Source organism: Phasianus colchicus, chromosome 27, assembly GCF_987193195.1.
Source record: "Phasianus colchicus chromosome 27, bPhaCol1.hap1.1, whole genome shotgun sequence".
Classification (NCBI taxonomy): Eukaryota; Metazoa; Chordata; class Aves; order Galliformes; family Phasianidae; genus Phasianus; species Phasianus colchicus.
Window position 1 is genome coordinate 5,142,902 of NC_143462.1, and position 19,162 is coordinate 5,162,063.

General features: G+C 50.6%; 1 protein-coding gene across 4 annotated transcripts in view; it reads left to right on the top strand.

The window, feature by feature from the left end:
• Positions 1-215: 215 nt before the first annotated feature.
• DPYSL2 (dihydropyrimidinase like 2) overlaps positions 216-19,162 on the top strand; it is a 44,589-nt gene continuing 25,642 nt past the window's right edge. The window contains exons 1-4 of one of the 4 annotated variants that reach the window (XM_090125409.1): positions 216-374; positions 1,011-1,380; positions 12,685-12,773; positions 13,988-14,172. In XM_090125409.1, coding sequence (XP_089981535.1) covers positions 1,030-1,380; positions 12,685-12,773; positions 13,988-14,172 — 625 coding nt within the window. In that variant the 5' untranslated portion in view covers positions 216-374; positions 1,011-1,029. Of the gene's footprint in view, positions 375-512; positions 673-1,010; positions 1,381-9,994; positions 10,388-12,237; positions 12,411-12,684; positions 12,774-13,987; positions 14,173-19,162 lie in introns of those variants that run through there. The other 3 variants (XM_031608074.2, XM_031608072.2, XM_031608073.2) reach the window with 3 other exon arrangements.

The following is a 19,162-nucleotide window of genomic DNA, read 5'->3' on the forward strand; positions in this document are numbered from 1 at the left end:
TCTGCCCCCCCCCCGCACGGCTGCGGGCCGCCGCCCCTCCCGGGGGAGGGCTGGGGGGCTTCTGGCATTGCCCAGGCTTAATTGACTTGCTAGGTCACTAATTTTGCTTTCGCGAGGTAAGTACTGGTTAACGGCTCATTTTCTCCTCTCCCTCGGTTCCCACACCCCTCTCCCATCTGTTTCTCTTTTTCATTCTCTCTCCAGTGCCATCCATCAGCCCCTTTTCCCCCCCCAAGAGGGACTATCAGAGGCCCGGCACCAGCGATGCCTCAAACCCCAGAAAGATGAGTCAGCGCTCAGCCTCCCGCCGGCCCCAGGAGCCCAGCCGCGATCTCCGTCGCTCCCCGCCCTCCGGCTGCGCTGCCTTGAGAAAAGTGAGGAACAATAGGATTCCCGGAGCACTCCCCGGCTCCACCATTGCGGGGCTGGGGGAGGTAGGAGAGAGGGTGGTGGGAGGAAGGAAGCGATCCTTTCTCCCCCGCGTGGGGAACACGCCTCCGGAGGTGCGGGAGGTACTCGGGCTCCGCCAGCCTCTCCGCGACTGGTAGCGATAGCAGCGCGCTGGAGGAGGCGGCGAGCATCGATGGGGGCTGTTGCTCCAACCTGATCGAGTCCATTTGCCAATTCACCACTCGCATCACTTCCGGATCAGTCCCCAGTTTCTGCTGCAGAGTGAGGATTTTTTTTCTCTCTCTCTCTCCTTCTCCCTCCCTCCCCATCTGGATGCTGGGAACTTGAGCCCTCCTCCCTTGATTGCAGCAGGATCTGCCCCAACCTTCCCTCAACTTTGCACTGCATCAAAGAAAAGAGAGCGAGCCACAGACTCGATATTGTATCGATGGGGGCAGGGGATTTGCCAGGCACAGCCCTTTGCAATTGATGCTGCCGTGTCTCTAGGACCCTGAGCGATCTTTTTTTTTTTTTTTTTCCTCCTCTTTTTGCTTGTGTGTGTGTGTGTGCTGTGTGTGTGAAGGATCCTCCTGGTTACCGCTGTTGTTATTTCCCCTTAGCAGGGAGATCACACGAGCCATGGCTGAGAAGAAGCAGTCTGGCCGGCAGGGCGAGGAGGAAGAAGTGCCAGCCTTCTTCAAAAACCTGGGCTCGGGCAGTCCGAAGCCCCGGCAGAAATTCTGTGGCATGTTCTGCCCAGTGGAAGGCTCCCTGGAGAACAAGACCATCGACTTCGACTCCCTGTCGGTGGGCCGCGGATCTAACAAAGTGGTGGCAAAGCAGAAGGATGTCGCCCACTTGGGTCCAGATGCTCAGTCTGTCTATTCCAGACAGAGTGGGAAGGGAGGGGAACCATCTGTTGATTTCGGAAGAAAGGTGGAGATCAGGAGTGCCACTGGGAAGGAGGCACTGCAGAACCTGAATGACAAGGTGGGTGCACATGTGTGTGTGTGTGTCTGATACAGAGATGCAACTTGCAGTAGGCTGCAGGAGGGATGTATCATTTCCACCCTGCAGTTTCCTGCTTTTGTCACTTGCATGTATGTAGTGGTCAATGTCTTCCCCTAAGAAGCAGCATCTCTACTACAGCCTTCTTGGCAGACCTTTAATGTTATCCCTGTGCTCTCTGCAGGTGTGTGTGTATGTGCACGGGGAGGAGGGCAGAAGAAGAAAGGAGCCCCTGCACACACAAACACCCTCCCTTTCCCCGCCCTGCCTTCCCATTTGGTGGCAGAGACTGACTTTTTTTGTTTCCCCAGCACAACGGTAGCAAAATGCCCCACCCAGCTAGTGAATGCAGCTCACGGGAACAGAAACGCAATTGTAAGCAAAAGAACATCAATGAGCCTCCACCTACAGGGATCGATTCCCTGCAGGTTTCTTCCAGGGGAAGCTCAGCAATGCACTCCTCCTCCTCCTCCCAGGGGAGGAGAGACTCCGAGTGACCCATGGGAGCTATATTTCAGTACCAATTTTGATGAAGGCCTTTGGCTACAGGGGCAATTTTTGCCTCAGGAAAACGTGCCAGGACTTTAGCAGGAATGTGGTGTTCTCTTAAGAAATCTACTGAACTCCTCCCAATCCTTTAAGACTCCTGAAGCTATTTTCTCTCTTTGTATGTGTCATGGTATAATAAACCTATCCTTTTCCTGAGGCAAAAGCCTTTTAAGCCACATGGTTCAAGCTGACCGTGCACAATTTTTTCCCCCCTCCATAAATGGATTTAAGCAGGCTTTATTCATATCTGAGCCATGAAATACTCAGTGTGTTCCTCTGATGATTCTGGCTCCTGTGCGTAGCCTAGAAGAGCTAGAATGAATGAAGCACCAACCAGTAAACTGGTAAATTGCTAGTAGTGTACTGGGATAGAGTTTCACTGAGTAGTGCCCCAGTGGGTTTAAAGAGCATTCCTTTCTTCTGAGCTTCTGAGATGAGCCTCTTGATTTTCACTAGTGATACGGTTTGCATACAAAGGTGGGAGTTTGTCTGGAATTTGTAATATGGGCTCGTTCCCTGGTTTCACCTGCTGTCAGAAATGTGAAATGTCACCAGGACGTTGCTGGGGTCCTGTCCTCCCCACGTCAGACCCTTCTCTGATTTTTCCTACTGCAGTAACCTGAGGGCTCCATCCAGACACGTTTATGTGTGTGAACAGCTGTGGTTTACTGTGAGATCACAAAGGTAGGCCCTGATTTTCAGAAGTTCTACACATCAGCCTTTAATTAGAAGTGGGTGATGCTCCACGCCTCTTCTCATCAGGTCAAGCAGAAGTTTGCCTCTACTGAGACCTGTGGCATGGTTTGAATATGGTTATGATCCTGCTCACCCTCCATGGTTAATTAGTTGTCTTAGACTGGCAAAAGAGCACCTTAGGAATAAAGGCCTATGTATCTTGGGAAGTCAAAGGTTTTACAATTTGGGACGTTTTCAGGACTAATTTGGAATACTTTGGTGTGTTGATGTCCTAAAAGATGCAAATGTAAACAGGTAATGTATTCATTCTGAAAAGATGAATTACAGTGTGGTTGAGGGGTACAGGATATTAAAATCTGCAAGTATAAAATGGCAAAAAATCAGAAATCTACACAGAACAGTGATCACGTTTTTGTAAAAGGGTTTTCTTTTGGTTCTTTTGGTTCTATTTTTAAGGTTTATCATAGAACGTTAACTGTGAAGGTGTGAAATGATGGGGTAGTGCAACGCTGGAGTTGTTTCTTGTTACCTTTGTGTAGCACTGGTGCCAGTGGTTTGTGCAGTGAGGGATTGTGTGCATTTGGGTAAGTGCAGACTTTTATTAGTCTTACTATGGATTGGCACTTTATAGCGAGAGTGTTTTAGCTTTAATGGTTTTCCAGCTGACTGCATCTATAGCTTGAATCAGTGGTTAGATTCTCAGCAGGTAAAGCTGGCTTTGCTTCAGTGCAATTAGTAGGAATGCATTTACGAAATGATCAAATACAGTAAAATAAAAATGCTGCAGGAAATGGCATTAAAGGCAGCACTGTATTGAAATCAGGTAGGAGCTGAAATGCTGAAGGCCTTCTGAAATTCTGCAACTGAATTTGGCCCAGTATTTTCAAACCTGCATTGACTGGATGCTGTTTTCATGTGATGTGAATCTAAATTGCAGTGGAAAGAAGCAGTATTCTTACAGATAAGACCTTGAAATTATATGAAATGTTTTACAATGGGCTAGAAGTCTTAATGCTTCATTTTCTTTAGCTCGAGGCTGAAAATACATACAGGCATAGAGGATGTTGTGTTCAGTGAAGATACATGGAAGTGTGTAGCCAGTGACTGGATCCAAATGGGTTTAAAGCACAGTCATCCTTTCTGTCACTCTATAGAAAGATCTTGCATTAATCTCCGTGGAAGTAATTAACAAAGCAAGAACGACAAGCTATTTTTTTATTGTTCAGAGGTCTTAACTTTCCAGAGGATAAAGAAAGGAATGTAATTATTCCACGTTAAATTGCAGTATATTGTTCTGCAGGCACAGATAAGGGTAATCAAATCTATTTGTGCCTATTCTGTCTGGGGTATTCTATAGGCATCTATCACAGCCTTGTCTTATTGCCTCTGGGCCGTGCTGCCTCATAATTCAGGGTTAAGATCATCTCTAGAGGCAGCAGGAAGGCTTTCTGTCTTAGTTTAAGCAGCTCCTCACGAGGCAGCACAGCCCAGTCAACAGGTTGATGACTTGGGAGATGAGGTGAGTTTGCTCCCCGCCTTGCAGAATTCACCACACTTCCATCTCCTGCCTTAAATCTTTCTCACTGTCCCTGTTTGGATGGTTAGTGCCTGGTCCTGGAGCTGTTTGCTCAGTGTTGGAGCACTGCTCTGTGCTTTGAGGCTCTGGCCTCCACTGGGCCAACACTGCTGTAGTGAGGATGTCACATTCGAACCCTGCTTTGCTTGGATGAGACGACCAACATGCAACAGCTGGGGGAGGGAGCAGTAAGCTCATGGCTGCTTTAATCTCATTTCTACAGAGCCTGAATCATAGAATCACAGGATGGCCCTGGGTTGCAAAGGAGCACAATGCTCATCCAGTCCCAACCCCCTGCTATGGGTAGGTCACCAACCAGCAGCCCAGGCTGCCCAGAGCCACATCCAGCCTGGCCTTGGATGCCTGCAGGGATGGGGCATCCACAGCCTCCTTGGGCAACCTGTTCCAGTGCCTCACCGCCCTCTGGGTGAAAAACTTCCTCCTGATATCCAACCTAAACCTCCCCTGTCTCAGTTTAAAGCCATTCCCCTTGTCCTATCAACCCCTGAAAGGTCCTAAGAGCCTTCAACCCAAGCACAGGCCCTGGGACCACCCATCTCTAGTTGCTAAACCTATCCACGTGATCTCCTGTGTGATAAGCCATTGTCTTCACCCTCTTTTGCTCTCTTAAAACCAGTCCATAGGCCTTTGGGATGTGTAGAGCACTGAGTGCAAGCCATTGGTCTAACAGAAAAAAAAGCTACATACATATGATAAATCAAAATAACAAAAGTAGGCTAGGAAAATGTTCTTATTTTAGAGCTGGCAGGAGAGGAAAGAGTCCTAAAGCACCTGAAGCTTTGGGTGCAGCTCTCACTAAAGCCTTTGAAGCTTTGGGTGCAGCTCTCACTAAAGCCTTCAATCTCTCAGGGTCGTGGTTGGTCATTCCTGGAGAGGAGTGGTGGATAACAGCACAGTTCAGTGCTGCAAACCACAGACTGGAGCACTGATGGAACTGTTGTGTAAAACAAAGGCCTCGTTCCAGACAGCTGCAAATGCAGTTAGGATTTTAATTTGCTACAATGCCTGTAATTTCTTCAGTCTTGTTTCAACAATATTGCTCGCAAAATAATTACACAGGAGGACGACTTGCACGACTTTCCAATGGATCGCAATAATTTATCCGGCTACTGGAAAAATAAACCATAGGGGGAAAAAAAATGATAACGAGCACAAATGTCACATTCCTCCGACTTCTCAGATTCCCCTGGAGCTATCAGCATGCATAGCTGGAATGCACTGTGTGCCCAGTGAGCGTATCACCAAGTGGTCTGCAGTGCTATGCGAGGAATCCGCCGCTACCGCTCCCTGACACAGAGAGGAGCAGAGGGCTTTGATACGAGGCCAATTTATTTGGAAGGAAAACATAAACACTTTGGGCCAAATCCTATCCCTCCCAGTTTGGAGCAGAACTCATTTGGAGGTCTGGGCTTTTGCAGCACCTGGTGAAACAGGGATAGAAGTGGAGCCTGGCAGCTCTGTGTGCCACCCTTGTGCCAGTGCTGGGGCTCATCTGACACGAGCAGTTTGTTTTTAGCAGGCATGGAGCGGTTTGTAGCTCTGCCCCTCGCCTCCCGTGAGAAAGGGTGGCATTCAGGAGCAGAGCTGTGGCAAATTACCACAAATATCAAACTTTGCTGCTGTAAGATTCACATACAAATGCATTACCCTGTTCTTCAGTGCACCTCCTGGAGAGCTGGACTGATTTCAGGGGGGAGAATGCAGGTCTGAGTTGTTTCTGTGTCTGGAGTGATGACTGTGCTGTACCCTACAGGTGGGAACAGCTGGCTGATAGAGTGGTAGCTGAGAGCCCAAGGCTTTGGCCTGTATTTCTGGGGACGGGGAAGGAATGATAAGAAATGGTGTAAATCACCAAGAACAGCTGTTTCTTGGACCATTGTGCTGGAGATGCTCATCTCTTTGCCCTGGATGTGAGGGAGGAGCAGTTAATTGTGATTTGTGAATCATTTTTTTATTGACCTATTTGTGTGGCTGCGAAGTGAGTTGTTCCCCTCACAAACTCAGATGCTGTGTATTCAGAATAAGGTCACTTCTCTCAGAAGCTGCATGATTTCACAGTTGACCCCATGGTCTTTTCCATAGCATGACATTTAATTCTGATTTTCTCCTGTAGGATAATAAAGCAAAGACGCCCATTGGTGAGGATAGTTTATGTCTGTAATTGAATTTAATTCATAGAGATTAAGAAAGGGCAATTCTTTGGTAGCCTTTTAGGAAAGACAGAGTGCACTATCTCATCGAATCATCTGATTCTGTCATTCTCTGATACTCCTGCCATGCACCAGCTTGCATTTCGTCTTCCCAGTGCTCAACAAGAAGCACTGCTGGTCCATAGGAAACTTCTGAAGTCATCGAGACTAAGAGCCAACACAGCAAAGGGCATGGCAGAATCAAGAGAGAAAACGAGAGCCTGACTAGTGAGTGCTTGAAGCCTTCAGCCCAGTCCTGCTGCCCCCAGTGCAATAAGAAGAGCCTTTCTGACGTGGGCAGCGGGCGATTCCCCAGCAGGGAGCGTGGATTGTGAGCAGCCAGCAGCCAAGGGAAATGGAGAGGCTGTCGATGCACGAGTGCTAGGATTTCAGATATACTTCCAGGGATGCTTTCAGTCCAGCTCTGATCCCTATTTCTGTTGCGTTTTTAAATGTCTATTTCCATTTCTGAGTGTTAAGACTTCCCAGCAACGCGTCCTTCTGGAGAGACCTTTAAGAATTCAGTAGGAGTAAAAGCAGTTGGTTGTTGCAGAAATTCTGTGGGGTTTGTTGCAATGACACTAAAATGCCACAAAGAAAGAGACTCTTCTGGTATTTTTTTCCAATAACTCCACTGTGGGAATGATGCTCCCTGCTAGGTGCATGGTGCTCTCCCACAGACCATGCGAAGTTAAGATTCAGAGCTGATGGAGACTGATCCCCACTCGTGCCGATGATGATTTGTTTTATTGCTGCTCCGAGACTCTCCTATTGTTGTGCACTTCTCCTTCTCGACCTTTCCAGAAGGCACATTTAGACAGAGGTATTCCTTTACCCCAGAACTGTTCTGCATGCAGTCAGGGTCGGGCTGGCAGTGGGCACGATGCGCTCCTCCCCTGCCCTGCCATTAAGTGAAGCTGTGCTCACATTGTATAATTCAAGGTATTTCTGTTGCTTTGGGGTTCCTCCACCACTGCAGTGACTGCTGCCGGGGCACTGGGCTGGGCAGCTGGCCTTCATGCTTCTATTCTAGCAAGGAAGATTGGAGTATTCTCTATAGCACCTTATTGGCCCTCTCCTAGACCTATGGAAGACCCAGTGTGCCAGCATTATCTAGAACATCACAGCACCTCAGCAGGTAACGGCACAGCCTTACGGCAGTGAGACTGGATGTGAGGCTGCAAGGATTTATGGAGCCCAGTGCACTGCTGCTAACCCAGGAGCTGACTCCTGCAGCTGGCTTCTCATAAGGGTTCATCTTCCTAAATCTGACTGAATGGGAAGGGTTTATACACAGATGGTGGCTTTACTGGGAGAATGAATCGGCTTCCGTAAGAGACGTGGTGGTGCATCTCTGTATGACCAGGCTCAGTTCCCACTTGTTCTCATCTGGACGTCGCTCTCTGGCTTTGCTCGCCCGTGTTCATCCCTCCCAGTTACATCTATCTCAGGGAAAGGTGCACTTCTGGTCCTTGAGGTACACACTGAGCCATGGAGATTTTAAAACTCGCTGCTGTGTAGATGCTGAATATCAAACAATCATGGTTTCCAGCCATTTAATCTCTTCTTTTATTCTGTGCTACCCAGGTTCTTGCAGTTCGGTGATGGGAAGGAAAAGCTCAGAGTCACCTGAAGATTCATTATTTCTTTTTGTCATGATTGGATCCAAGTTATGGAAAATATTCCAAGTTCAAGAACTTCTGCTCCAAATTAGGCCCACATGCAGTAAGGATTACCTTTCCAAAAAGTATTTTAAATATGTTTGAGCAGGTGAGAATAGCTTTAGGAGTATTAGTGTGTTGCCGACCTCCTTCCTTTAGAGGTGCTTCCATTTCTGCTACCAGTGCTGTTGCTTCACAGCTTGGAGAAGAAATGAGCTGGTCAGGAATGCAAGTGGGTGCTGGAGATCGATGGTTTCCGACACCCATAGCTGTGTTCATTTGTCTGCAGTGAATTTCCTGCTCTCAGGGCAGGGTTTTGAGATGGTAGCTGGGCTTTGCACGTCTCAGATCTGCTGCTTTGATCACAGAATCATAGCACTGATGCTCTCTCACTCTTACTGTTGGCTTCCTTGATAGCTGCAGACACTCCATTACCTGGCAAGCAAAGGCAAGAAGCCATTCTGAAACAAAAGTGAGGAGCAAAACCAGCATTAAAGAGAGAAAAGGCCCAGCTGCACTGCCTACATGTAGGGATGTGGTGTAGGTGCTTTTGTCCACATTCTGAGCAGAAATATGCCGAGGTTTCCAAACATCAGTGCAGATGAGAAAGATGCAGGATATAACCCTTTTAATATTGTCAGTTCTAATCAAAATAAAACCCGGCAGGCTAACAAATTAATCATTTTGCTGCTGTCGTGATGAGACGCTTTATCATTTGCTACTAATTGGATGCTAACTGATTGGCATATTAGCTATTTAAACAGTGCCTGCTGCCCCACCTATACTCAGGAAAAGCTCTTTTTCCCTCATAGGCTCCTGTGAACTAACACACATGGAAGGTCCTGGTAGTCATCTGCTTGCACAGATGTTGCTTTTGTAATGATTAACTGCAGCAGGATTGTGAAGGCTTGTGAGCAGCTTGGGTATGTAAGGAGCGCTCTGTTGTGCCATAGGAGCAGCTTTGGTTTGCTTTGTGGGATGTGGAATTTGCACGTGGCCGAGGGAAGGAGGTAAGTGCTGGTTGGTCATTACTGGGGCTGTCCTGACCCCCAAACACGGGTGGGCTCGGGCTGATGTTTTGGATGCCGCATCCCTGGAGGTGTCCAAGGCCGGGTTGGATGGGGCCCTGGGCAGCCTGGGCTGGTATTAAATGGGGAGGTGGGCGGCCCTGCATGTGGTGTGTATGGAGGGGTTGGAATTCCTAATCCTTGAGGTCCATTCCAACCCGGGCCATTCAGTGATTCTGTGGTGTTGGGGCTCTCCAGAAGGCATGATAGGTGTGCGATGGTTCCCAACACCTGCCCTGCCCTGCAGCCATGGACCCATTTCTTTGTATTGCATGTGCAAGGAAGGATGGAGATGTGCTGCCCGATGCTTTCCTTTCCTTAAATGCCGGCCCGAGGAGCACAAGGACAGGGACAGGGAAATCACAGAGTGCAGCACAGGGCAGGAATCGGCCCCACGGGCACGCAGCTCGGTGGGCTGCAGGAAGGGGCTTCGTTTTCCACCTTGGCGAGAAAGCAGAGCTGTCAGCTGGGATATGAAAGAGCCGGGAGCGGCTGCGCCTTATTTTTCCCCTTCATCCGCTAAGGCAGAAGGGCGGGGTGGGACAAAGAAGATGGAGGGCGGTGCGTCCTCCGGCAGCGGAGCCGCGCTCGGTGCCCCCCGCCCCTCCGCAGCGCCGATCCGGAGCGCGGCGCCGCGCGGGCGTCTCCCGCCACCACCCCCCCCCCCTTTTGCGCCAATTCGCCCCGCGCCTCATTTGCATCCCGCCGCGCGCGCAGCCAATGGCGCGGCGCGCCGGCGGGAGCGAGCGAAAAGAGCGGCTCTCTGCGCATGCGCCGCGCGCTCCGCCGCTGGCGCGGTGTCGGCGCTCGGCCCCTCCCTGCGCGGGCGGGGCGGGGCGGGGCGGCGCGGCGCTGCGCGCAGAGCGAAGAAAGGCAGCGCGGCGCTGGGTGCTGCTGTCTGCGCTGCGGAGAGCCGCGCTCGCCTCCCCGGCGCACCCCGCGCCCCTTCCCGTAGCATCGCAGTGATTTGGGCTCTGGCCGATCGTTGTTATTTTATTTTTTTTAGGTATTGTTTTCTCTGTTGGTTTTTTTCTTTTCTTTTTTTTTTCTTTTTTTTTTTTTTTTTTCCCCTTTGGGAAGCGTTTGCTGCACGCGAGACAATAGGGATACAGCATCCGCCCCGCTGCTTTTTCTTTATTTAAAAAAATAATAATAATAGGTGGATAAACAGAGCGGAGGTGAGCTCGCACCATGTCTTACCAGGGGAAGAAGAACATCCCGCGGATCACGGTGAGTGGGGGGCGCGGGGAAGGGGGAGGGGTGCGCGGGGATTAAAGCCCTTTGTGTGCCGGCAGCCGGGGCTCGGGGCCGGGTAATGAGATCAGCGCCGTGCGCGGCCCTTCCTGCGCCGGGGGATGGACGGGGACACGCAGCCCCCAACCCGGCGGATCCCTCCTTCCCTTCCCCAGAAGCTTCTCGCAACGCGATCCTGGGGGAGCGGGGCCGGCGCCGTTATGTAAAGCCCCTCCCTCGCTTCCCCCCCGTTGCGGGAGCCGATGTAGGGCAGGTATTGCGGCCCCAACTTTTCCTTACGTAAGGTGGGTGCTCCCCTCATCGCAGCGCTGCGGACATCGGCCGTTCCGTCGGTTCCCCCCCCGCGGACACACCCAGCGCCGTCGCCTTCCGAGCCGTGACAGCAGCGCTGCCCTCGCCTCCCGTCGAGGTGTTTTTAGGGACAGATACGAGCTTTCCGACCCGCACGGCAGGATGCCCGCAGGGACATAACGGTGTGGCGATGGTTCCCGTGGGCCGGGAGCCGCCTGACGCATTTTTGTGATGACGGAAAGCTCAGATTTCCGTGCTGGGTGCGCCGTGCAGGGCAGCAGCCCAGCCCCGTTCCCATCGTTTTGCTGCAGACCGCATCCATGCGTGCAGGTGCTGCGTTCTGCTTTTGTCTCGGCCGAAATGAGCAGAAGGATCCGTGCTCTTTTCAGAGCCTTCCCGAGCCCCAGTTAGCAGCAGAGCATCCTCCAAGTGAGCGGTCCGTGATGTGCTTTGGGCCCTCGCTGCTGCCATATGTTGGGCTTTCTGCTGCCCGTGACACGGATGGCCAAAGCTCGACCCATCCCCGTAGCTGCAGCCTTTGTAGCAGCACGGGGAGCCGGCATTGGAGGTGGGCACCGACACTGCGATGCTTCTGGGAATGGAGAGCATGCAGGGCAGTGCTCTGCTGCCTGGCACTGGGGGGAGGGCGGCTTTTCACGCCCTGAGTTCATTTGTTTGGCCCTGTTGGTGTTTGTAGCTGCTCCTGTGCTTAAATCTCAGCTTTTCCTTTGGTTTTGGTGTGTTGGTTTTCATAAGCAGGCGCTGTTGGGGGAAGCTCTCAATTGCAGCAAGAGGAGAAAAAGGGAGGGGGAAGGAGAAGCATTTAATGTCTTCTGGAGTTGCTGCATAAAGGATGGGTCTAAGGGTGTCAGTTAGGAGCTGGTGCAGTTTTAGCACTCAGACCGCTGAAAATGTGGCTCTCCTGCTATGAGCTCCCTGGGAGAATGCTCGATTCCTTTCTTCTGTCAGACCTAATTCAAAATAAGGGCTCTGAGCTGTGCTGTCATGCATCCATTTGCTTAAGTTTGAGGCAGCTCTGAGTTCCTGTTCTGCTTTCTGCCCTTTCTCTCAGTCACTTTTGGCATCACCACGCTGTGCTGTAGCTTTGTCATGTGGTGGACAGGGGCAGAGTGCTGCACTGGGGCCAAGTGCAGATCGAATGCAGTGCTGCATCTCTGTATGCACTGCGATTGAAGCATAGGTCATAGCAGGCATGGAGGAGCCAGCAGAACAGAAGTCACTTCCAGCTTGTGTCCCCAAGCACAGCTCTGCAGTGCCTGGGCGGTGTATCAAACACAGTGCCCAGCAGCTGCCTTGTCACAGCTACCTTTCTGTTCCTGCCAAGCTGCCTCCCAGTCTGCGGGTGTTTTAATGAGGCTGTGCTTAAAGCCCTTCTTTGCAGCTTGCTTTGCTCATCTGGGCTTGTTTTCCACCCGATCATGCGCTAGTGATCTGGACAGGCAGTAAAAGCATCCGCTGCGCCCAAACGTCCCCGAGTTGGACAAACGGGGTTTGTTTGTGTGGTGTAACCCCTGGCAACAGACTTGTGGGCCATTTCCCTGACAGCCGTTGACTCACAGTTGGCTGAGTGGTGGCTGCAGCCTGTGGGTGCACACGGGAAACTTTGCATGCGACCGAGGCATTGGAAACAGCAGCACGGTGGCCATTACGCATCCCCGGAGAGCACTGTGCACTGCTTTGGCTGCAGGTGATGGTGGTGCTGCAGGGCTGAGTGAAGCCCTGCCAAGCCTCAATCCAATGCCTTTTTCCCTTCTGATTCCTTGGAATCGTTTGCACGATGAAAGGACTTGCACTGAAACAAAGCATTTTTATCTCTGCAGTTGAAAGCGCGGCGATGGATGGAGCTGCGTTCTGACTCCTGAATAATGCAGGGCTTCTTTCCAGCCTTCCTCTTTCATCTCAGGGGTGACACTGCAGACTGTCAGTGTAATTAGGAATTGCTGTGTGCTTCTTTGTTGCAGAGTGATCGTCTTCTGATCAAAGGTGGGAAGATTGTCAATGACGACCAGTCTTTCTATGCAGACATCTACATGGAAGATGGGCTCATCAAGTAAGTGAACGTGATGGCATGCTGTGATTGGAGTGTGGGGAAAGGCAGTGCTTGGGCCCTCAGTGCGTTGGGTTGGGTTGCCAAGAGAAGTGAGTATTTCACACACACGCACACTGATCAATGCAGGAACCTTAAAAACACAACCAAACTGATGTGGCATTTGAGCGTGGTTTGAAGGAGGTGCTTTAGATGTGCTTAATTTTAGCCATGTGAACAGCCCCATGCTGAGATGGCACATATGTTTGGAGTTATCTGTGTTGTACAGTGAGCTGAGTTATGACTGAAGGCATTTTGAATGCAGGATTCAGTACCCGGATGCCTTTAATTCTGTTTTAGGGCAGGAAATTGGACTGAGGTGACCTCTCGGGGTCTCTTGCAGTGCTGTTTTTTGCAATTCAGTGATGCAGGGATCAGTCTGAAATCCCTTTGAGTTAATAAGGATGCTGTTGTTGTGTGGACATACCTCTTCGCAGCACACTTCTGTGTTTGCATTCCCAAAACGTGCATTTCTGGCACGTTAAATAGATCAGAGGTTTCTTAGGAAAATTGCACTTAGGAAAAAAGCAGCCGAGCCAGAGGTTACAAACAAGGAGTTTTCCTGTTCTGGCTCTCACAGGCAGCACATGTGCTTTGGTCATCAAGGTTAGAAGATAGAGGAGCCAGCCACAATAGCTCATTAATTGCCCCATGTCACCCACCATTGCGTTTTTCACAACCAGTGGGTGAGAGGAGCTCCCACCAGCACTGTGTTTCCTTCCTGTTTGTGCAGGAGCTACATAATATTTACGCATGGAAGGAAAGTACAGAGGCCAAAGTTCTGTCTGTGCTTCCAAACCTGTGTTAACATCCATCTTGCTGCTGGATAGCCAGCACTGGGTGTTGTGTTGCCACTTGGTGACCTGCTCCTGTCCTAGCAGAGCTGCTTGCTTGCTATGCTTGGTCCCTTCTCCAGCTGGCTGCCGGCGTGGCTCCGGCTTTTCCTTCCTCTTAAACCTAATGTTCCCCCCAGGTCCTGATGTAATTGCGTGCTTTGCTCTCAATTATGCAGCTGCTTCAAGGGGAAGAATAAAACTGTATCAGCTGGGTCTGCCAGCCCTGTGCTTTGCTTTATATGGAAAAGGAAAACAGTGGCCGGGTTAAGCAGCAGGGTGTGTGTTTGCAGAGCGTGTGCCTCGTCTGCTGTCTGTCTGACCTGTTTGCAACCTGTGTACCAGGCAAATAGGAGAGAATCTCATCGTGCCCGGAGGAGTGAAAACCATCGAAGCCCATGGCAGGATGGTGATTCCTGGAGGGATTGATGTTCACACCCGCTTCCAGATGCCGGAGCAGGGGATGACTTCTGCTGATGACTTCTTCCAAGGGACCAAGGCTGCGCTGGCTGGGGGCACCACCATGATCAGTAAGCTGGCTGCTTCTCTATTGCAGGAGAGCTCTACCTTTCTCTGGTGGTAACTGGAGAGCCTGCAGAGAGGCTGTGAGGGGTGTACCAGCAGCAGGGGGTTTCCCATGGCTGGTCAGGTTGCTGAGCAAAGCTCGTGTAGGGGCAGGGAGTGGGGATGAAGCACTGCAGTCTCCAATCTGCAGCTGTCAGCCACTTCCCTCCCACTGTCCGTGCTGGCAGAGTTTGACTTTGGTACTTTGTGACTTTGCTGCTTTCCCTGTAGGTCTGCTCCTACTGAAATCAGTGTGACTTTGAGCTCTGGCTCCAGTGTGAGCAGCACCTCGGACGCCCTGTGCCACTTCCCTTTCTCAGTGATGTCCAAGGCTTGTGCTCGCTCACCTGTAGAGCTCAGCCCTTCTGGAACAGCAGTTGCTGCTTTTACAGCGAGAGAAAGGACAGCTGCATCATGCAGGGCTGTCAGGGGAAGGGTTGGTGTCTGTAGTGCAGTTCCTGCTGCGTGCCAATGTGTCTTTAAAAACTGGGCCACTTATTTGGGCATTTGCACAGTCCCAATCTAACATACAGTTCTGGCACCGGGGTTTTCAAATCATCAATTAAGTGCTGTTCCTTTTGTGCTCGTATTCTCTTTTGGAGGAAGACAGAAATCAGGAAATGAAAACATCTCAAAATAAAGACAGACAGATGGACTGGGCGTCCTGCAGGGTCAGACACCCTTCGTGTTCCTCTCTGGCTCTCCAGTGTCTCCTAGGTGACTTTCTGACCCCACTGACACTGGCTGCAGAAGTTTGGTGTTGCCTTTGTTTGGGCTGCAGGTTTGGAAAAAGAGAATATAAAATAAAACACTGCAGTGCAATTGGTCACGTGTAAACCAGGGCATCCTGCAGCGTGTTGCTGCACGTGGCAATGAGGGACAAAGGTGTAAAGCAGCCCAGTGTCTGAACACTGCATTGTTTTTCATGTACTCTGAGGTGTTGCCATTCCACAGGAGGGGAGCTGAGATGCAGAGAAACGAAAGAATACAAATGAGAAGTTCTCTTGGCTTTTCTCCCATCTCGGTGTATATAAAGGGATGTGAGGCACAGCCAGGAGCTGCCCTCGCTCTCCTTGGTTCAAACCCAGCTCCATATGATTGAGAACATCCTCAGCTCTTAGAGAAGAGCTCTCTGATCCCTGTCCCAATGGGGGGGACTGGGATTGACTGACACTGGGAGTAGGAGCCACTGGTGCCGATGCAGCCAGGCTCTATTTTGGAAACAGAGCTTGTTCTGGGCCTGGCCCACACCGAGTGGTGTGTGAACATGGTCAGGAAATAACCTGGGAAGTGATTTTTCATCATGTTACCAATTCAGGGCATGAAGTTTGAGTGTGGAAGTAACCTCATGCGTTCAGGGGATGTAAACTGGGAATGCAGCCATGGATGTTCTCAATTTTATGCACTAATGTCCATTTCCCCTCTAAATCTTTGCTGTCAATCTAAGTTAATACGGCTTAAATGGGATTTGCTTTCCAGCTTCAGTTCATTGACTTTGTTTAATTGGGTGTCTGTGTTTTTAGCACACCTGGTTCATGTTGTCCACTTGAGTCATCACTTTGTTCTTCCTTGTTAAGCTGAATTAGATCAAAATAACTTTCCCTGTCGTTTGCGGCTGGGCTCTGAGAGCATTTTTTCCCTCAATGGAAGGAACCATTGTAAGCAGAGAGTCAAGTTTTCTAAAGCAGCCCTTTACTTTAGAGGGATCAGCTGGGTCCCAGTTGTACTTCAGAAGTGCTTAAGCCTCTCTGTTTGCACACACGCTGGTTGGCTTTACGACTGCAGTACCTAAATGTCTGTGTAATGGTATTCATAACGTGACTCTGAGTTGGGGAAACTGGAGGAAAATCCCCATTTAGAGCTTCCCCCATGCTTCCCAATCTCATCTGTTTTTCTCACCTGGTTTGCCTGGGTTGGCTGTGCTGTCTCTGTCAGCTCGTATCACAGGAATGTTGTCCCTTTAATTCTCACGTGGGCTGCATCCGAGGGAAGCACGCAGGAATTCCAGAATGTAATCTATTGTTTCCAAGCCCTGTTCCTATTTACTTCCCTTCCCCTTCGCAGTAATCTCATTGCTGCAGCATCCATGATGGGGATGTCAGGTTATTGATGAGTATTAAACAGAGCAGCCCCATTTTCTGCCCGGCCCTTCTCTTCCTGAGCCCTCTCCTCTCACAAATTGGGGCCGATTTCTGAGCAGAAATTCCTGCTGTGATCCTTCTGTCAGCCCCCCTCCCAGTGCCAAAGGCACATGGTGAGGCTCCAGCTGGCCTGGCTGGCATGCAAAGAAGCAAAACTGGGTTTGCTGTGCGGGGCTGAAGAGAGGCACCGTGATGCAATTATTCTTCTGGCAGCGTGATTTGCTGCACTCCTTTCTCCATCCCTGCCTTAAAACAGCATTGCTGCAGGTTGTGTCAGCAGAGGGCGAACAGCACTGCATGTCTCAGGAGATCATTGCTTTGGGAAGACTTGGATTCTGGCCCGTTTCTAACGTTGGAATGAAGTGGTTGAGGGGAGAAGGATTCCAGGATGATCCGCAGCTGACTTTGGAAGAGGAGGGTGTATGGGGCTGTCCAGCTTCCCTGAGCTCCCCCTATTTCTGTATTCAGTAGGACAGGGGAGAGAGGCATTAAGTTGTGCCAGGTTGGGTATTAGGGACCGTTTGTTCTCTGAAGGAGCAGTGATGCAGTGGCACAGCTGTCTGGGGGTCCTGGGGTCATCATCCATGGAGATGTGGCACTGGAGGTCAGTGGGCGCTGTGGGGTGAGCTTGGTGATCTCAGAGGTCCTTTCAGCCGTAATGATTCCATGTTCTGTGGAAAGAGAATGATCCTCTGGAGTTTGGGAAAAGGGCTCAGCCTGAAGTTGTCCTTTACAAGTGTTTTTCTCACCTGTGTAGCCTGTGGAGTTTATGCTGAGCTAGATGGCATTTGTGAGCACCCTTTGTCTCAGCCTGAGAGGGGCTGATGCCCTCAGGAACTCCCTGGAGCTACTGGAGAAGTTAAGAGCAGGGTGGTCTCTTAAAGCCCTGTGATCGTTTGGTTGCTTATTAGTTGTGATGGGTGAAATCCCCTTCGACATCCATGGTCTGACTCCCCCTGACTTCAGCAGAGGCAGGATTTCCTCTCCCTGCTTCTCACCCTGCAGAAAGGACAGAGCTAAGCTGTGTATATTTATTGGCTCCCTGATCCTCTGGCCTGTGGAATGTCCATCCAGGGCAGCTCCCACACACGTTTCATCCCCCCCAGCACTGCTTCTTCCTGGGTATCTGCAGTCCTGGAGTCCAACTGCTTGCTGACATTGCCTGTGTTGACTCAGTCGACCGCTGTTATAATCATAGGGAGAAATTACAGTGAGGAGAAATTATAGCTCTGTTTGGCTTGGTGACTTGGGAGCCAGCTGCCTTTTGAACTTGACTAGCAGTTATCCTAATAACATGGAGAATGTACACTTGGGATATGAGCTTTGTATCTGGGAGGTTCAGAACACGAAGGGGAACTTTGAATGGAATGCACTCTGCTTCTTAATGCTTTACCCTGCTGTTAAAGGGAGGGCTGCAGCAGGATGGCAGGGCTCTTCAGGAGAGTGCTGGCTGCTGGGCTCCACTCAGCAGTGCAGCAAGGTGACTTCACAGCTCCTGGCTCATCCTGAGGGATCCCCATCTCAAAGTTCATCTGCTTAGCAGGGTGATCGCACCCTGGTATGGTGCCTCACCTCTCAGTTTTCAGGCTTCAGAAATGCAGGTGTAATAGGGAGGTTGGAGAAGGGCTTAAAGAAGGGCCAGGCAGCATTCTGGGGCAATGGCAAGCTGGCACAGTGTGATGTTTGATTCACCCATGGAGATCACCTACAGTCCTGCTGGTTGCTGGGTTGCTGTGAGGATTAGTCCTGTCCTGGTAGAGAGGAAGAGTCTGGATGGTGGGCAAAGGAAAAGGATGGAAACAGAGGGAGGGAGGTGACCCAGCAGTCATGCACAGAGCATAAGCCAAGCAATTGAGTCCAAGGGCAGTGGCCACAGAGCTGCAGCACCTCACCCGATCACAGAATGGTTTGGGTTGGAAGAGACCCTTATTCCATCCCCCTGCAGTGAATTGGGACCCTATGGCTGTGTATGTTTGCATTGTGTTGTACAGAGACCAGCCTGATTTTTGTTGCTTTTTGCACCCAGAAGCAAAGATAAAGAGGAACTGTGCAGTGAGGGACAGCCATGCCAGGCAGTGGTGCATGCCTGCTTCACCTCCAGCAGCTGCGGGCAGTTCTGCAGCAGAGAAATGTTTAATTTTCTAGAAATGTAATGGAAACATCCACTTGTTTGAGTGTTGGATGTTTGTATGGGGAGAGGCTTCCCTTGGATGCTGGTATTAAGATAATGATGTGACCACACAGGAGTACAAAGTCCCTCTGGCCATTTCTCTCCTCTCTCCAGTTCTTGGTGCCTTTTATACCCCCCTGCTCTTTGGGCTCTGCACCAATTCATGCTTAACCTCACTCGCTTTGCTGCCCTCCAGCTCCCTGCCGATGTGTTTGGTGCTTTCATTCAGACCAGGCTTAAAATCATTCATGAGAAAGTCTGTCTGCATGCAGGGATGGGCACTCCCCTGTGGTGTGCTGCACTGCTCCGGCTTTAAGCCCCTCTAAGTCCATTAAGCATCGTGGTACCATGGGCTGACAGCCTGTCCTGCTGCCTGTGCTTCCTGCTGTCCCCTCTTTGCTTTCTGCTGGGGTGGGATTGTGGCTGTTGTTCTGCTGGGATTTGCTAAGAGGTCTCTCTGGAGCCAATCTGCCAAGTCCTTGATGTCTCTTGCCAGTTAGCACAGAAGGAAGCAGCTGCTCAGCCCTCGACATACATTGTGTGTTGTTCTGTGCATTGGATTCCCTTTGGGCCGCAGTGATTGTTTGTAGCATCTTTGCTGCTGCTGTGAAGAACAATTAAGAGCTGTGCTGCTTTCCCTGAGGT